The 16,772-nt window shown below is 34.6% G+C and overlaps 1 protein-coding gene across 1 annotated transcript in view; it reads left to right on the top strand.

Moving 5' to 3' along the window:
- The window catches only part of LOC146540991 (dynein axonemal heavy chain 1-like), a 50,735-nt gene that overhangs the window by 15,240 nt on the left and 18,723 nt on the right, over nucleotides 1–16,772 (top strand). The window contains exons 31-57 of the mRNA XM_085208134.1: nucleotides 343–519; nucleotides 912–1,035; nucleotides 1,316–1,413; nucleotides 1,717–1,789; nucleotides 1,938–2,055; nucleotides 3,060–3,238; nucleotides 3,486–3,648; nucleotides 4,141–4,251; nucleotides 4,716–4,807; nucleotides 5,238–5,392; nucleotides 5,771–5,888; nucleotides 6,394–6,597; nucleotides 6,846–7,059; nucleotides 7,456–7,618; nucleotides 8,143–8,261; nucleotides 9,153–9,358; nucleotides 9,805–9,967; nucleotides 10,492–10,652; nucleotides 11,561–11,776; nucleotides 11,905–11,999; nucleotides 12,406–12,544; nucleotides 13,253–13,415; nucleotides 14,028–14,197; nucleotides 14,822–15,043; nucleotides 15,478–15,639; nucleotides 15,986–16,163; nucleotides 16,419–16,549. Coding sequence (XP_085064260.1) covers nucleotides 343–519; nucleotides 912–1,035; nucleotides 1,316–1,413; nucleotides 1,717–1,789; nucleotides 1,938–2,055; nucleotides 3,060–3,238; nucleotides 3,486–3,648; nucleotides 4,141–4,251; nucleotides 4,716–4,807; nucleotides 5,238–5,392; nucleotides 5,771–5,888; nucleotides 6,394–6,597; nucleotides 6,846–7,059; nucleotides 7,456–7,618; nucleotides 8,143–8,261; nucleotides 9,153–9,358; nucleotides 9,805–9,967; nucleotides 10,492–10,652; nucleotides 11,561–11,776; nucleotides 11,905–11,999; nucleotides 12,406–12,544; nucleotides 13,253–13,415; nucleotides 14,028–14,197; nucleotides 14,822–15,043; nucleotides 15,478–15,639; nucleotides 15,986–16,163; nucleotides 16,419–16,549 — 4,114 coding nt within the window. The remainder of the gene's footprint in view (nucleotides 1–342; nucleotides 520–911; nucleotides 1,036–1,315; nucleotides 1,414–1,716; nucleotides 1,790–1,937; nucleotides 2,056–3,059; nucleotides 3,239–3,485; nucleotides 3,649–4,140; nucleotides 4,252–4,715; nucleotides 4,808–5,237; nucleotides 5,393–5,770; nucleotides 5,889–6,393; nucleotides 6,598–6,845; nucleotides 7,060–7,455; nucleotides 7,619–8,142; nucleotides 8,262–9,152; nucleotides 9,359–9,804; nucleotides 9,968–10,491; nucleotides 10,653–11,560; nucleotides 11,777–11,904; nucleotides 12,000–12,405; nucleotides 12,545–13,252; nucleotides 13,416–14,027; nucleotides 14,198–14,821; nucleotides 15,044–15,477; nucleotides 15,640–15,985; nucleotides 16,164–16,418; nucleotides 16,550–16,772) is intronic.

The raw sequence follows: 16,772 nt of genomic DNA, 5'->3' as shown, positions 1-16,772 counted from the left end.
ATTCTGTATCTATTTTTAAAGCAGAGAGAGAGAAAGAGAGAGTTATGTGAAGCAGTTAATATACCGTATATTTATTCCGTATATTTATATATTGTTTATTCAAATCTTATTCAAAAAATGTTATTGTTCTAAAAAAGCAATTTTTCGAGTCTTAGATATATAACTAAGTTCTCTATATTTATCCCACAATGTACTAGACATGAAAATAGTTAAAATTAACATAGAATTAGTGCTTACTTAACTAATTATCTAGAACTAAGAATCTATCTATTTCCATGATATTATTATATATCCATATCCATAACTATAGACATTAACTCCCCCCCCAACTTCCCACAACAGATATTATCAAATTATAAAACCCATGAATCCACTGGAGGACGATGAATCACCAGATATATATCAAGACGAGGAGCGTTTGGACACCTCGATGTATTACCGACAGTTCAGTCAGAATAAATGCGATGTGAGAGCATTGAATTCGGTGTTCACCTATCAAAATGAATATTTGGGGAATAGGTAACTTTTACCATAAAATATACCAAGTATTATTATGAGAAGGTTCTGAATTCCAATTGAAATATATTTTTTTTTACAATAAAAATGTAGCTATTTAGATATCTGTATGGTAAATGAGGACGTTATATTGTAATATATGTAAATTGTAAGTTATCTATACCTCTCTAAAATTATAGGATATATTTAAGATTCTATAAAAAATATTATAATTAATATGATCATTTATTATTATAATAGAAGAAACATACATAAATAAAAAAAATATTACCTATGTAAAAAGAGGCTATAAAATTATTTGAGAAATTAACACATTATTATTATGTTATAAATACAAAATCGTAATATAAAATAATGACCTACATCTGTATAATAATCTAAACTATCATCAACAGTGGTCGTTTGGTAATAACTCCACTGACCGATCGTTGCTATTTAACGCTAATGTGCGCTATGCATTTGAAATTCGGTGGAGCGCCCGCGGGACCTGCCGGGACTGGCAAAACTGAAACTACCAAGGTATTTTGTCGATTGCAATTATTATGTTTGAAGTGCGGCACTGAGTTAGGCCACTCATCACGAAATGTTTCGAAAATACGGTGCAACGTAGAACGGAGTGTCATAATATTATGTTTCTTTTGCCTACCCTGCTGTGTGCGGGATACAGCGTGAAAGCGTAAAAAAAAATGTTTGAATCTAGGCCACTTGTTATATTTGTTTATTTTCGTGTATAAAAATGTATGATATACTTTTTTTTTCTCATATTTTTAGATTAAATATTAACTTAATTTTATCATAGGACTTGGCGAAAGCTCTAGCAGTGCAGTGTGTTGTATTCAACTGTTCAGATCAACTCGACTACATGGCAATGGGGAAATTCTTTAAAGGACTCGCTGCGTAAGGCATATTTTAAAGATTCTATTCTTTGTATGTTATATAAATTTATAAAATACTGATTGTATTGTAAACTAAGTTTATGATAAATACGGAAATAACAGTAAAACGTAAATTATTATTAGATATTTGTAAATACATTTTTGTTTCTTTTTCTTCAAAAAGTATTTTAACATGGGTAAACCTCCTTACTTGAAGATTAACCGAAATCTTATGAATGCGAGAAAATAACGGAGTTTTAAGTATTATAGTAGTTGTTACGAGCTATAAATTGCTACGAGTACATATCAAAATATTAATTTCTAGATCTGGTGCGTGGGCGTGTTTTGATGAGTTCAATAGAATTGATATAGAAGTGCTCTCCGTGGTTGCTCAACAGGTATTCCATTTATTTAACTCTTATTCAAATTATATTTGGCTTTATTTTATTAAAGGTTTCATTTTAATCAATTCAAATGAATAATATTAATAAATAATAATCCGTACAATATTATTATAGATTATTCGTTTTTTTTTTCAATAAATAGGTAGTAACGATACAAAAAGCTCAATTGGCGCATCAAGAGAGGTTCATGTTCGAGGGGTGTGATCTGCCGTTGAAGGCCTCGTGCTCTGTTTTCATCACCATGAATCCGGGATACGCGGGTACTTATTAAGATTTGTGTTGATATTTGTAGTTCTTTTGTTTTCTGCATCCCGTTTCACACTTTATGCTGTATATAACAGAATGTAGTGTTTAAACACTCGTCTCTCCATTTTCCATTCGACTTCAGGGCATTGCATATTGTGTGACGATTTATGGTCGCGCTTTTTTTAAGACACATCCGTTGTCAACTTTCCGCCGGATTCCCGAGCAATGTGTGTTGAGTGGCGGAGCTTAACGCCGCACTTTGCCTAGCTACAGATCGTTTCATTATGCGTTATGTCAATCCCCCGAGCATGAAATTTATGATATTTTGTAATACGTATTAACGTATGAATGAAAATGAAATGAATGAAACATGAAATTTATTATATAATGTAATACGTATTAACGTATTACATTAAAATGTACTAAAAAAAACATTTTTCATTCAAAAAGTCCTGTCATAATGGATGAATACGTCATCATAAATAAATCTATCTTTATTTTGAATTTCAATACGATCAGCTCAGTGACTGGTGTGGTTTCAGCGTTGGTGGATGATTTATGGACTTTCTTTTTATGTTTTAATTTATTTTATATTATAATTTTATGGTTATTAGTATTTTATGTTAATAATTCTATATTTAGTTGGGGTGATTGTAGCTTTGAATGCCTAGTAGGTATTTAAATATACTTTACGCTGTTTCCCGCTTACAGTACGGTAAGCAGAGTGAACCTAGTGTTAAGACACTCTGTTGTTAATTTAGTGCCGAATTTTTCAAACCATTGCCGGGCTTTTACCTTAGTGCCATAGCGAAGAAATGAAAATATTAATAAATTGTTATTCATACCCTCGAGTGGGGATCGAACCACCGCCATCGCGTTAACAGTCGCACGTTAGTTCGGTGCCCCTGCGCCATGAATAACCTCAATTATTATTATTAATAACTATGATTGCGTCTCCTGCAATACTTCGAAAACTGCAAATACGTCATTGATGCATCAAATAATTTTTCTACAAAAGGTCGCACCGAACTTCCGGACAACCTGAAAGCTCTCTTCCGACCGATCGCGATGATGGTGCCTGATTATGCGTTGATCGCTGAAATATCATTATTCTCATACGGTTTCTATGAAGCCAAGATATTGGCTGGCAAAATTACTACCACGTTCAGGTTGAGCTCGGAGCAACTGTCGTCGCAAGTAAGTGGATATTGAATGTATTTTAAAGTTCTGATTATGGAAATTTGGTTCAGATTGAAAATAATTGAATTAAATTAAATTTTCACGTTATATCCCGAATATAGCAGTAGGGTTCTAATGATAAGACATTCCGTTCCTCACTTTCAGCGGAGTTCAACGCCGCGCCTTGTCTTGCTGACTGTTCCGTTGCACTAATGTTATGGTTTAATTACTAATATTTTTAATACTTTTCATCAAAATAAACTAGGAACATTACGACTTCGGCATGAGAGCGGTGAAGACGGTCATTCTAGTGGCAGGAAATTTAATACGACAGATGCCCGACGGTGATGAACGCCAGATAGTGTTGAGAGCGCTGCGAGATGTCAACGTGCCCAAGTTTTTGGCTGACGATCTTATTTTATTTAACGGTTTGTATTAATAGTCTTAATCATATGATTAGTTAAGCCATTACTGGCGGCTTCACTCGTAAAGTAAAATTTATATAACTAGGAGTGGACGGAAAGTGGGGAACGGAGTGTCTTAACGCAAGGATCCCTCTGCCTATCCTGCTGTATGCGGGATCCAGCGTGAAGCTAATTTAAATTTTTATATCCTACCTACATAGCAGCAGCTAAGCAGATAATTTTTTTTGTTAAGACACTCCTTTCTCCACTCACCGTTTCCCTATCAGATCGAAGAAATGAAAAAAAAATAGTTCTCCCAAATGGAAATCAAACCCACAATTGCATGTGGTCAGGTTTCGTTTACATTTAAATGATCACGACAGCCCTATATACCCTTATATTTTTATATACATACGTATATTATAGTATTTAAGTGACCGAAGACCAAGTTCATAATATACATCCTTCAAATTACATATGGAATTAATAATGCATATATATCGTTTCTATATATAGGTATCATATCAGATTTATTTCCCCGCGTGGAGATCCCCATCGTCGATTACGGCATCATGGAGCAATCTATACGGAACATGCTCGTTAAGAGGGGTTACGATGACTTGTACAGTTAGTATTGTTATTTATGTTATGGCTGTTAAATGTACATTTTCTTTATTCAGCTTCACGCTCTATCCCGCACGCAGGGGGTTAGGCAGAGGTATGACACTAGGGAACAGTCGAGAACACTCTGTTCCCCATTTTCTTTAGCTTTACGTATATTACAGGGTAGACGGGAAGATCTATTATCAAGACACTTTGTTCTTCTTCTCCGCGCTTTCCTCCTGAATTGGAAACATTGCGTTAGGAATAAAGATATTCAGTGCCAAACCTTTTCTTGTCGGTGAAATGAGTGAGGATTGAACCAACAACCGTCACGTTTACAGGCTGTGCCAATGTTTATTTTTTAAAAACTTTTTACATAACCAGTTTATTTTATTACTCTTTTGTAGATTGGGATCTTAAGGATCATTTAATTACTAAATTAAAATAAATTTATCGGAACTAAAAATTAATATTATTAAACATTTTAGCGTTTATATTCAAAATTATACAACTTTATGAAACAACTGTAGTACGACACGGATTGATGTTAGTGGGGCCGGCAGGTGCTGGGAAAACGAAGGTGATATACCATTATTATTAAGTGTTATTCTCGTACTTAGAATAAATTATTATAAATATATTTAAGTGATAGTTATGCGTGTAACAGTTTCTGCACAGCTGTATCCCACACACAGCAGGGTAGGCAGAAGGAACCCAGTGTTAAGACACTACGTTCCCCATTTTCTGTCGAATTCAGGAGGCATTGCGTGTTAGGTTTAGGTATTTTTAGTGTCCGTAGTAACTATGATCACAGGTTTAATCGAAACAGTGAACTTAATATAATAAAGTCTATATCTTACCTCGATGGGTGGTTTCTCCGGTAGAAATTATTATTTTTCTATTCAAGTCAATAGTTCCCGAGGTTGGCGCGTTCAACTAAACATACACTTCAGAATTAAAATATTAATATTGAAGTATACGTAGTATATAAACCGACATGTTTCTTATAGTGCTACGAAGTTTTGCGAGATGCTCTAACAGCCATCAAAGGGAAGTTGGCTCCGGATGGGTTCCCTTTCACACCAGTACATACGTCCGTAGTGAACCCCAAATCTATTACTATGGGGCAGTTGTATGGAGAATTTGATTTACAAACTCATGAGTGGTCAGTTTTATATTTTTTAAATATATATTTAACCAGAAAAAAGTTGTTTATGTTCATCCCAAGATCCTCAAGTATCTTTATATGAAGTTTTATCACAATCGGATCAGCGGTTTCGCCGTTATTGCATTACAGCCAGACAGACAGAGTTTATAATATAAATATGGAAATAAATATGTAGGTATATAAACGGCGGAAAGTAGGGAATGGAAATGTTTTAATGGGAACAGAATGTAACTTAACTTTGGAACCTAGTACTAATAGTTTGGGAATTTATTAACCTGGGAACCTAGTCCCGGATTCATTCTGCTTACCCTGCTATGTATGGACTACAAAGTGCAACTTAAAAAAAATACGTATAAAATTTGGTGTTTTATTCAGGACTGACGGTATTCTATCAAGCTTGGTCCGGTCGGGCATAGCGGTGGAGGACACCGACCGGCGCTGGTACATATTTGATGGGCCTGTTGACGCCGTGTGGATTGAGAACATGAATACGGTTAATAGACATTTTGTTTTTATATTATTTTTGTGTTGTTTCGTGTCATTCTAATTAATATGAGTTATCCCTATATATATATATATATATAGGGATATTTTTATAAAACGATAACTTAGGTATAATATATATAATATATATATATATATATATATATTATATATATTATACCTAAGTTATCGTTTTATAAAAATGACAACCACAAAAAATTAAGCACAACTTTTGCTGTGCTTAATTATTTTATATAATTTTATTAAAATTTGATTGAGTGTATTAATTCTTAGATTATTTTATTTGGGATAGGTAAAAGGTAAACGTTTCTGTGATTCCATAAACTTACTCACATTTTTTATATATCACTCACTTTGTGCTCGCTAAAATTACATTTTTAATGTCTTGTCGTGCAAAAATATTTTCAAGCGGTTTTTCGCAGAAACGAAAAATAATGAAACTACTTATTATAGAATTCAACAAAATCCTAAACCAATTAACTAACGTTCTCTAGGTACTGGATGACAACAAAAAACTATGCCTCTCCAGCGGTGAAATAATGAAGCTGACTGACCGACAGCGAATGATATTCGAAGTGGCGGACCTCGCGGTGGCGTCCCCGGCCACCGTGTCGAGGTGCGGCATGGTGTACCTGGACACGCAGGTTGTGGGTCTACCGCCTCTGGTTAACGCTTGGATGAAGAGTAATCTACCATCGGTATTGAAAATTGTGAAATTTATTATAAAATTATAGATATTTTTTTAGCTTCACACTGTATACCGTATACAGCTGGGAGGTCAAATGGAAACTGGTGGTAAAACATTCCGTTGTCTACTTTTCGAGACATTGCATGTTGAGTCGCGGAATTCTACTTCCGGCTTTGTCTTGTTGTCGCAACGCGGAAATATTTCATTTACTTGAGAAGGAATCGAAGCCATTAATATTTAAAAATATTATTATTTCAGATAGCAGATAGTATTCGAAGAATCCTACCAAAACTCATAGATATGTATCTGTATCCCACTTTGACACTACTACGGACAAAATTAACCGAAATAGTCGCGTCCATAGATTCAGCTTTGGTATTGAAATTTTTGGAGCTCTTAGACTATAGACTAAGACCGCTCACTGGTAAAGATGACCGGCCGCCGCCTGCTGCAGCTTTCCTGGCTATGATGCGTTAGTGGTTTTACTTTCTAATTACTAGTAAAAGCAGTTGTGGCAGTTTTTATACTGTTAAGTAGCGATACCTATAGTGGATTAATTAATACAATATAAAATAAATATTTAATATTTTGATTTTTTCGCTCTAGTGTTGAATCAAAGTGCGGCGTTGAGCTCCGCCAGTCAAAACGCACTGCTTCCAGAACTTGGCAGATAATAGGAAACGGAGTCTCTTAGAACTAGGCTCCCTTTGCTTACCCTGCTGTGTGTGGGTTACAGTGTAATGCAAAAAAAAAATTTTTATATAAAAAAGCGTATAAAATTAAAAACTCAAACTAGACGGTGCGTGAAGAACAGCAGGATACAGAGTGAAGTTAAAAAAATATTTCATATAGATATAAATTTCGACAGCGAAACTAGCACCGTGCTGGGTGATATGGTCAGTCATATGGTCAGTGGGAGCGACTTGCGACCACAATGGTAGAGCGATGTTCTCAACGTATATGAGAGAGCTGATGGCCGAAAATGGTACCACTCCTGCGTTTCCTAAGGAGGGAAGGGTTTATGATTACACGTAGGTATATTTGTAAAAAATATGATATTTTGACTCTCCGTTCCTTACGGACAGCTTAATTTTCGAGATCGAGGATCGGGATTTCATGATTTTGCTTGTTGAATACTGGAACTTCCACTGGTCTTCTCACTAGAATTAAGCCTTTTATTGAATATTAATTAATATTGTCATATGTTTAAAAGTACTTTGCTTTGTATAGTATTTGTGCATACAATAAATGCTGTTAATGCCATGAGAAATTCAAAGATTGATATAAATAAGTATGTCAAATTTAGATTTATACGATACAATATGTAAAGGTTATATATACAATATATATATAAAAGTTCAAACTTTACTCTTTGAATTTGCTCTGAAAGGAGCAAAATGAGATAATTTGACTGAGTGAGTGGGTAACCGAAGTACGTCTTAATGGGAATGTCTTAACATTATTTTCTCAAGTTCCATCTGCCTATCCTGCTATTTGCTTGACACAGTGTAAAACTAAAATAATGTATTAATTAAAAAACATTTTGTTGAGTCAGATTACATGACGGCGGCTTTACTGATCCTACAGAGGATGGTGAACCTGCTAATCCGTACTGGTACAATTGGATGCAAAACTTGGAACCATATGAAGTGGATCCTGAGTGGCAATATGCTGGTATACCTTATTATTATAACTACCCTCAATTTACATTTTTTTGAACTAAGTAAATTTTTGAGGAACAATGTACGTATTATGCGGAAGAGGCAAAGTTATTTTGGGAGTGTAGTGAATCTAAGTTCGTTTATTCTAGAGATATAGCTGATTGGCAAAGACTAATATTCTTTGCCTAATAATACAAAACACTTCTGTAGTATATAAGCATCCCTCCTAATTTACTTCAAAATTTCTTTACACCATTTTATATTGGTAAAACTTGAAACTTTTCCAATGACTGCTTAAATCAGAATAATTAAACGAAAATTGTGGACGACATAAATATTCAACAAAATGTTTTTATATCATAAAACAATTTTTTTTTCCTTACTTAAAAATCTATTTCAACATCCTGAAAGAGATATTTTTTTGCTGTTTTGCGTCTTTATAAAAAATACGGTTATATTTTACATTTTCGTGGACTTTTTATGACTTCTTACATTTCTATTTTCAGTAAGTTTCGGCTGTAATATGTTAAATATGGTTTTTCCACATTTTTTTAGAAATTTCGGAATATATTATTTAGTCTTACGCTGTGCTCTCCATATAGCAGGATAAACAGAGATAAATCTAGAGCTAAAAGTCCGTTCCTCAACTTCTGCCCAATTTAATGGACATTGCCTGTTAAGTGTTGAAACTCAACTTCGTTCTTTGTCTTCTTAACGGAAAGAGCAAAATATAAATAATATATTTCTTAGAATGGGGATCGAACTTAAAACAAAGTTAAAGAAGGAGCCAAAATACAAAATCTCTGGGTTCCACGCTTTATAATGTCGGCATTGCCTTTTCTGTCAGTGTTAGTAACAGAAGAGTTTTATATATATGATTTTCTTTTATTTCATCCTATTATAGATATAGAAGTACCGACATTAGACAACGTTCGCTCCGCGGCTCTGCTCGGGTATAAAATAGCCAATTATAACCACGTTATATGCGTCGGTCCCACCGGTACAGGGAAGACTGTCACAATATCATCCAAACTATCGAGGGGGTTGCACAAGAAGTTCACTTGTGAATTTCTTGTGTTCTCCGCTAGAACTTCTGCTAATCAAACTCAGGTATCATTACTTCTTTTATAATTTTGTAATAAGATAAATTTTGTCACCCGTAAATTGAATTTCCACATAAATAATGTATTACTTTCATTTCTTCGTTCTGGTAAGATGTTCAAGCGTTCAGTTCAGCTCCACAACACGAAATATCTTGAAAATTTGGCGAAAGTGTGGGAGTGGAGTGTCGCAACCAACCTACGAGTTTTTCTACTTACCCTGCTATAAACGGGATATTGTATCCCGTGAAGCTGAAAAAAACATTAACAAATATGACAAGTGGATGTTATTTCTTCTCTTCTCTCTTAATCTCTTGACTTAGCGGTCTTGGCCATAGTATAGTCCACTTCTTAAGTTTTGTTATTCTTGAAATGTTTTTTCGCCATTTTATTCCGTTTCTCGTCAGTCTATAAGCTAAATATATTCTAACATTTGAAATATTCCACATTTAACAGGATGTAATAGATGGTAAATTAGAGAGACGCAGACGAGGAGTCTTCGGTCCTCCACCAACAAAGAGACTAGTGCTCTTCATAGATGATCTAAACATGCCCGCATTAGAAGTGTACGGCGCACAGCCGCCTATTGAACTGTTGAGGCAGTTTATGGATTTTTCTGGTAATTTGTTTAGATTTTTTTTTATCGGTTATTGTAAAATATAAAACATAATATTAAATTATAAATGTTTTTTTTATTTCCCCTCTTCTAAGCTCTGACGTGGTATTAAGTTCTTATGCATGTAAATGTAGATCCAGATCAGCTTTATAATAATAATAATAATGCAGGATTGTTAGGAAATTTTTAAGCATCACAAATTGTTAATTTCATTTTTCATATGTATATATATATTATATTTATATATTTGGCTTTCACTTGACTTAGGTCCGTGACTGTCAATATGCCGGTATTAACTTACCGAGACTACGAAGTAGAATAAAAAAAAATAATAATAATAATAAGATGAGATGGATCTCGGCTGATGCGTCACAGTAAAGCATTTGAATATTCTCTAAGGGGCCTCTACGTGTTGGACCTGTGTCCCCACGCAAGCCTTACAAAGGACCGGGTTCTTTTGAACCCGTGAATCTTTAAAGAGAAACATAATAATAATAATAATAATATAGATTAATATATATTTTTAGGTTGGTACGATCGCACTAATATAGGTGAATTCAAAACTTTAATCGACGTCGGTATAGTGGCAGCCATGGGTCCTCCCGGTGGCGGACGTAACCCCGTCACTATGAGACTCATGAGACATTTCCATTATATTTCTTTCACTGAAATGGAGTATAATAGCAAGGTATAATGAAATTTGTGAAAATACCTGACGGCAGTTGTGGCGCACAAGCACAACCGTAAACACGATAGGTTGTTGGTTTGATTCTCACTCGATGGAATGAAATATTTAATATATTATTTTGCTCGCTCTGGTGTTGAAGCAAATCGCGGCGTTGAACTCCGCCACTCAACACGCATGAATTCGGTGGAAAATGGCGAACGGAGTGTCTTAATGCTAAGTTTCCTCTGCCTTGCCTGCTGTATGCAGGATACACTGTGAAGCCTATAAAAATCACATAGTTAAAAGAATATATAATTTTTTATTCATCAAATCACCAAACCCCTAACCCATAGCGACTACAGTAGCGCTGTGCTGCAGCAACAAGACGGTCTAAACATCGCTAAATAAAATTCGCAAAAGTAAAAATTCTTCTACAATTCATTTAGCAACAACTAAAGAGTTTATTAAATTATTTTCCACAAAACCACACAATACCCGGTTGACAGGCGAGCAGCATGTTTTACTAATGGAAAGTATCACGAACGTCGATTACAAACAATACGGTTGTTATAATAGCAGTTTGAAGAATAAAAAGAGAAAGACCACCGTCTTGGCACAGCGATTGAGTTTAAGTAACGTTTGACGGTTAGGGGTTTGAGTCCCACACGATGAAATAAATTATTTTCGGGCTGCATGTGGCGAAGGAATTGTCTGTTTGGTTTTGCGATGATGATGATGTGATGCGGGATGGAGAATTAATTAAGCACAAATAAACAAAACAATTACCGAGCGCGAACGCGATGGTTATGAGTTTGATTCCCATTCGGGAGAATGAAGTATTTCATATTTTCATTTTCTCGCTTTGTCAATACAGCGTGAAGCTATAAAAATATTATATATAAATTATGAAATAACATAAATATTTACAGTTCGGAATCTTCAATACAATTCTGAAATCTTGGACGCGTAATTTCAAAGATTTAACAATTAAAGAGGACGCGTTCCTCAAGAGCTCGATAGAAATATTTAATTCCTTAGTAGAGGAGCTTCTGCCAACGCCAGCTAAGTCACATTACACGTTTAATCTTCGGGACCTGAGTAAGGTGTTCCAGGGGATACTTATGATGGACCCTTTGCATATGAAGGTTCGTTTTATAATTTATTGATTTACTAATTTTCTGTATTTCCTTTTTTTGTATTAGATACTTTAGGTATTCAATTATTAACCACTGCCTTTAGTCATTTAAATAATTAATCTTCTTTCAATTAAAAGGAAGAAAATGATGTGATAAGACTGTGGTACCACGAACACCAACGCGTGTATCAAGACCGTCTTGTTAACGATGAAGATCGAACTTGGTTCGTTAAGTGAGTGATATATTTTAATTTTTTTATTTATGTTTATTATGCAAAGTTAATGTTATGCAAACATCCATTCGCAAGGCTTAAGCTCGGCTTTGCATTTGTGTTAGTAATTATAAAAGTATAACTATAAAAAAAATAACTAAAAAAGTACCAATTTTCGAAATCAATAATAAAATTAAACTTTAAAAAAAATATTTTTTTTAACTATGTAACGCTTCTATCAGTCTAAAAGATTGCAAGCCAGTTGTCAATAATCAATATGGATCGGTTTAGGCCAAGTAAGTGACGTCACACCTATGTATGTTGTTGTATTATGCACACTCACACAAATACAAAGCTCAGCTTATATATATTATATTATATATTTAAATTATTGCAAATGGCTTCAGCATTGTATTTTTCTTGATAGTTTGTTACAAAAGAAAATTCGAACGGTGTTCAATAAAAAACCAGATGATGTCATTGGTGGAAGGTTGATGTTATTCGGTGACTTCATGGACATTGGAGCCGATGATAAGAAATACGTTGAAATAACTGATCAGGAAGAGGTAATAATTAATAATTAATTTCCTTAATTGTTACCTGTTATTTGAAAATGTTTAAATTATTAAGTTTTTAATTAAAAGTATATTAATAGTCACTTAAAACATCGTCTTTCTAAGAATTCTAATATATATTTGTGTCGAGTTCCACCAGTCAACACGTAATGCCTACAAAATTCGGCAGAAAGTGGGGAGAGGAGCCTACCCGGCTACATGCGAGGTACAACAGAATAAATATAATAACCTGAAATACGTATCTACTTTACAAACAAAAGACTGATCTGCCAAATCACAAAATAAACTATCACACGCAACAGTAGAAACGAAAACAACTAAATATATATCTGACATTGTATTGGGAGCTCTCCAGCAAAATATAAAATAAATTATACAAGCATTGTTCTCAAAATTAATTTTAATAAAAAAGAATCTGAAAGATAGAGAGAAATAGAATCTGTAAATCTTTTAAAAATATGGACCAGAGTGTCGTGTTACTAAAATCTTTAATTTTTAAAACTTTCTCTAAAACTTTTTTATATTAAGTACACTACGGTTAATGCTTCGTGTTCATCTTTAAGTTAGGCTTTCTGACCTTTTTTATGCATTGTTTACTTAGGGAGAAAAAAAAAAGAAAAAATAAATCGAATCTGGGCTGTTATGTACAGCTCAATTTAGTGTGGACATGATTCATCAGCTATACCATATTTTTTACAGCTGGATGACGTGCTCGCGCATTATCTAGGCGAATACAATCTGTCCACGACTGCTCCGTTAGATTTAGTTCTGTTTGAAGATGCTGTGGGTCACTTGTGCAAGTTGTCTCGAATCATGAGGCAACCTATGGCTAATGCCTTGCTATTGGGTATGGGTGGATCTGGTAAGAAAAGATAATATATATTTTACATAGGTACTTATTGAAACCAAAAAGTGTAAAGCTTGATTGTTTTTGGGAAACACTCAATTTGGGAGGGAGGAGGAATTTGGGAGGTCACTTAAAAATATGATGACTTTGCTTAGCCGACTTTTGAGGAGATTGATAAGTGGTAAGCGAAAGAATTAGCGATCTACGATCCAATACTTTGCCTTTCTTTATAGGTACCTAATATGTAATAACCGATAGGGTCATACCGACGTCAAATGCAGAATTCAAACGTCAAATTTTGTCTAATACAAATATTTATTAGAAGGTGATACATATCCACAACTATCCATGTAAATATTATACAATCAGTACAAAGATCATGTCAATTATCATCATCATCATCATCACCATCATCACCACCACCACCACCATCATCATCATCATCATCAACCTGTCCTCGTCCACTGCTGGACATAGGCCTCTCCAATGGCACGCCGCTGAGCTCGATCTTCAGCTCTTCGCATCCAGCCGTTGCCCGCCACTTTGCGGATATCGTCACCTCATCATGTCATGTCAATAAAGTATTCATATTTATGGATTAATGTACATTATTTCTTGTTACGCCAGGTCGTCAGTCTCTATCCCGGCTGGCGGCAAACATGGCGGAGCTGCAATGCATGCAGATAGAGATAACCAAAGCGTACGGTGTGAGCGAGTGGCGCGACGACCTCAAAACCACCATGATGAAGGCCGGCGCTGATAATCGGGGCATTGTCTTTTTGTTTTCTGACGCTCAAGTGGGTTAATCATTTTATTTGATTTGGTTTTTAAATATATCTTTTTTAAGTTTAGGGGCTGTATACAAAAATACCAATTTAAAAACAATGCATGTTCAATACCAAAGATAAATTTAACAATATGTCGATTGCCCAATCAAAAGGTGGAATTCAAAAGTGGAGAAATTTGAAAGTCCTTTCCTACTATCTCGCGATATAAATGATGCTAATGTTCTTATTATGAATTTATGTTTTAAAGAAATACCTAAATAATATATTTTTTTTATAATTGATTTATTGGCGAATTTTTATGCTGGCCATTATTATTATTTTTTGTCTCTTCCTTATTTATACTAACTCCTCCTCTACTATATTTATACGATGTATATGGAAGATCTAGTGTTAATGTTTTTCGCATATATAGTATAGTCAGAGGTGGACTCGGGGTCGATTTCCACCACTCAACATGCAATGTGTCAAAATTTGGGGGTTGCGAGAGGAAAGAAGAGTCTTGATTCTAGGTTCCCTCAGTCTATCCTACTACATATATGTGGTATACAGAGTAAAGCTAAAAAACAAGTATTTTTTTTAACTTTACGCTGTATCTGAGTAAACTAGTATACATATAACTTAAATTATTTCTAGATCAAAATGGAGTCGTTCCTAGAAGACCTAAACAACATCCTGAGTTCGGGCGACGTACCCAATATATATGAGGCGGAGGACTTAGACACAATATATATGTCGGTGCGTCACGCCGTTATGGAAATGAATTTGGCAGCGACCAAAACTAATCTGTTTGCGTGTTACCAGCGTAGAGTTAGGAGCAACTTGCATATTGTTGTTGTTATGAGCCCAGTTGGGGAGGTAGGTGATAAATAATATTTTTGTCTTTATTTCTCCGACATATAGTAGCATATGCATAAAAAACTTAGTGTTAAAACCTTATACTCTCCACATTTTAGTAGGTCAAGCGGTAGGTTCGACCTTCCACCCCAGGAAATAAGATTTTAATATTTTCATTTGCTTGCTCTGGTGACTAGGCAAAGGTGTCAGCGTCGAGTTCGGCCATTAAACACATAATGCCTCCAAAATTTGGCAGTGTTCTAATGGGAACAAAGTGTCTTAACACTAGGTTCGTATGCTCCCTCTGCCTAGCGAATTAAGTGCGGGATACAGCGTGAAGCTAAAATATATATATAACCATTTAATCTACTAAACTTGTACAATTTAGATAATTATTTCAAGATTTACAACTAAAAATTAGTGCGAGAAAAAATAAAATGCTATACTGTTATTAGATCTTTCGGGCCCGCCTCCGCCAGTTTCCGTCGCTGGTAAACTGTTGCACAATAGATTGGTTCAGTGAGTGGCCCAAGTCCGCGTTGGAATCGGTCTCGAGACATTTCTTCACTAATATGCCTGAATTGCAAACGAATGATGAAGTTATAGAAGCTTTGGTGGTCAGTGTTTGTTTAATGTTTTCTTGTGTTAAACTAACTAAACTAGATAAGCTAGGTTATAAATAAAATATATTTTAACAGTTTTAAACATGTAAAAAATAAAAAAAATATCATAGTAGGCAACTATAGAACAGGGTTCTATCACTTCTTTTTCTGTTTGCTCATTTATCAATCGTGCGTCTTGGAATAGTAACCCTTTGATATTTAAAAAACTTGAATATAAAAAAAAATATATTGACTTTTTGAATTATTGTTTTATTCTATTCTTTCTCTTTTAATTATCATCCTAGCTTAATTATCATCATAGAAAAAGAAACGATTAAATATTTTTATATATTTATTTTAGTCTGTTTGTTGCTTCGCCCATCAAAGTGTGGTGGAAGCTAGTGCCAAGTACCTCGCGCAACTAAATCGCCTGAACTATGTAACGCCTATGTCGTACATGGAAATGCTTGGAGCTTACGCTGAAATGTTTAAAAAGAAGCAAAAATCGATTCTCGTTGAATCTAATGCCCTTAAAACAGGTAATATTTATATATACTATATATCTTTATACGTGTAATTTTAGCGATACTGAGTGGCTAATAAACACAGTGTTGTCTTGCTGAAGTAACGTAGTGTCGAAATTTGAATAGATCGCTTAGAGTAATATACAGGATTTCCTGAAGTTACTATGGCAACGGGAACCAACGGAATTATAGGTTCACCCTCATATTGTCGTATATAATAGAAGATTTCTTTAATATTTTGTAATATAAAAATTTTACTCAATAATATAGGTTTAAGTAAATTAAACCAGACCGAAGTTGAAGTGAAGCAATTGCAAATAGAATTAGCGGAACTAAAGCCGTTGATGGAGAAAGCTGCCGAGGAGACTAGAAAAGTTATAGAGCAAATTGCTATTGACACGGTATTATTGTAGAAATATACATAATACAATTCAGGTGCTCGTGAGCAGAGCGATGAAAATGAAAATATTATATACTTAATTTCCTCGAGTTGGAATCGAGACCACGACCTGTCACGTTTAATAGTCGTAAGTTGGTCCCCCTGAGCTACTATATGCCTCTAACCATTATCATTCAACACACAATAAAAACGGATATCTTGGTACTAGATCCTACAGTCTACAA

Source organism: Heliconius melpomene, chromosome 1 (assembly GCF_056956725.1).
Source record: "Heliconius melpomene rosina isolate 202511_hmr_F chromosome 1, ASM5695672v1, whole genome shotgun sequence".
In the NCBI taxonomy this organism is placed as follows: domain Eukaryota; kingdom Metazoa; phylum Arthropoda; class Insecta; order Lepidoptera; family Nymphalidae; genus Heliconius; species Heliconius melpomene.
The sequence above is the reverse complement of the archived record's forward strand: the minus strand, read 5'-3'. Positions and strand labels throughout refer to the sequence as shown.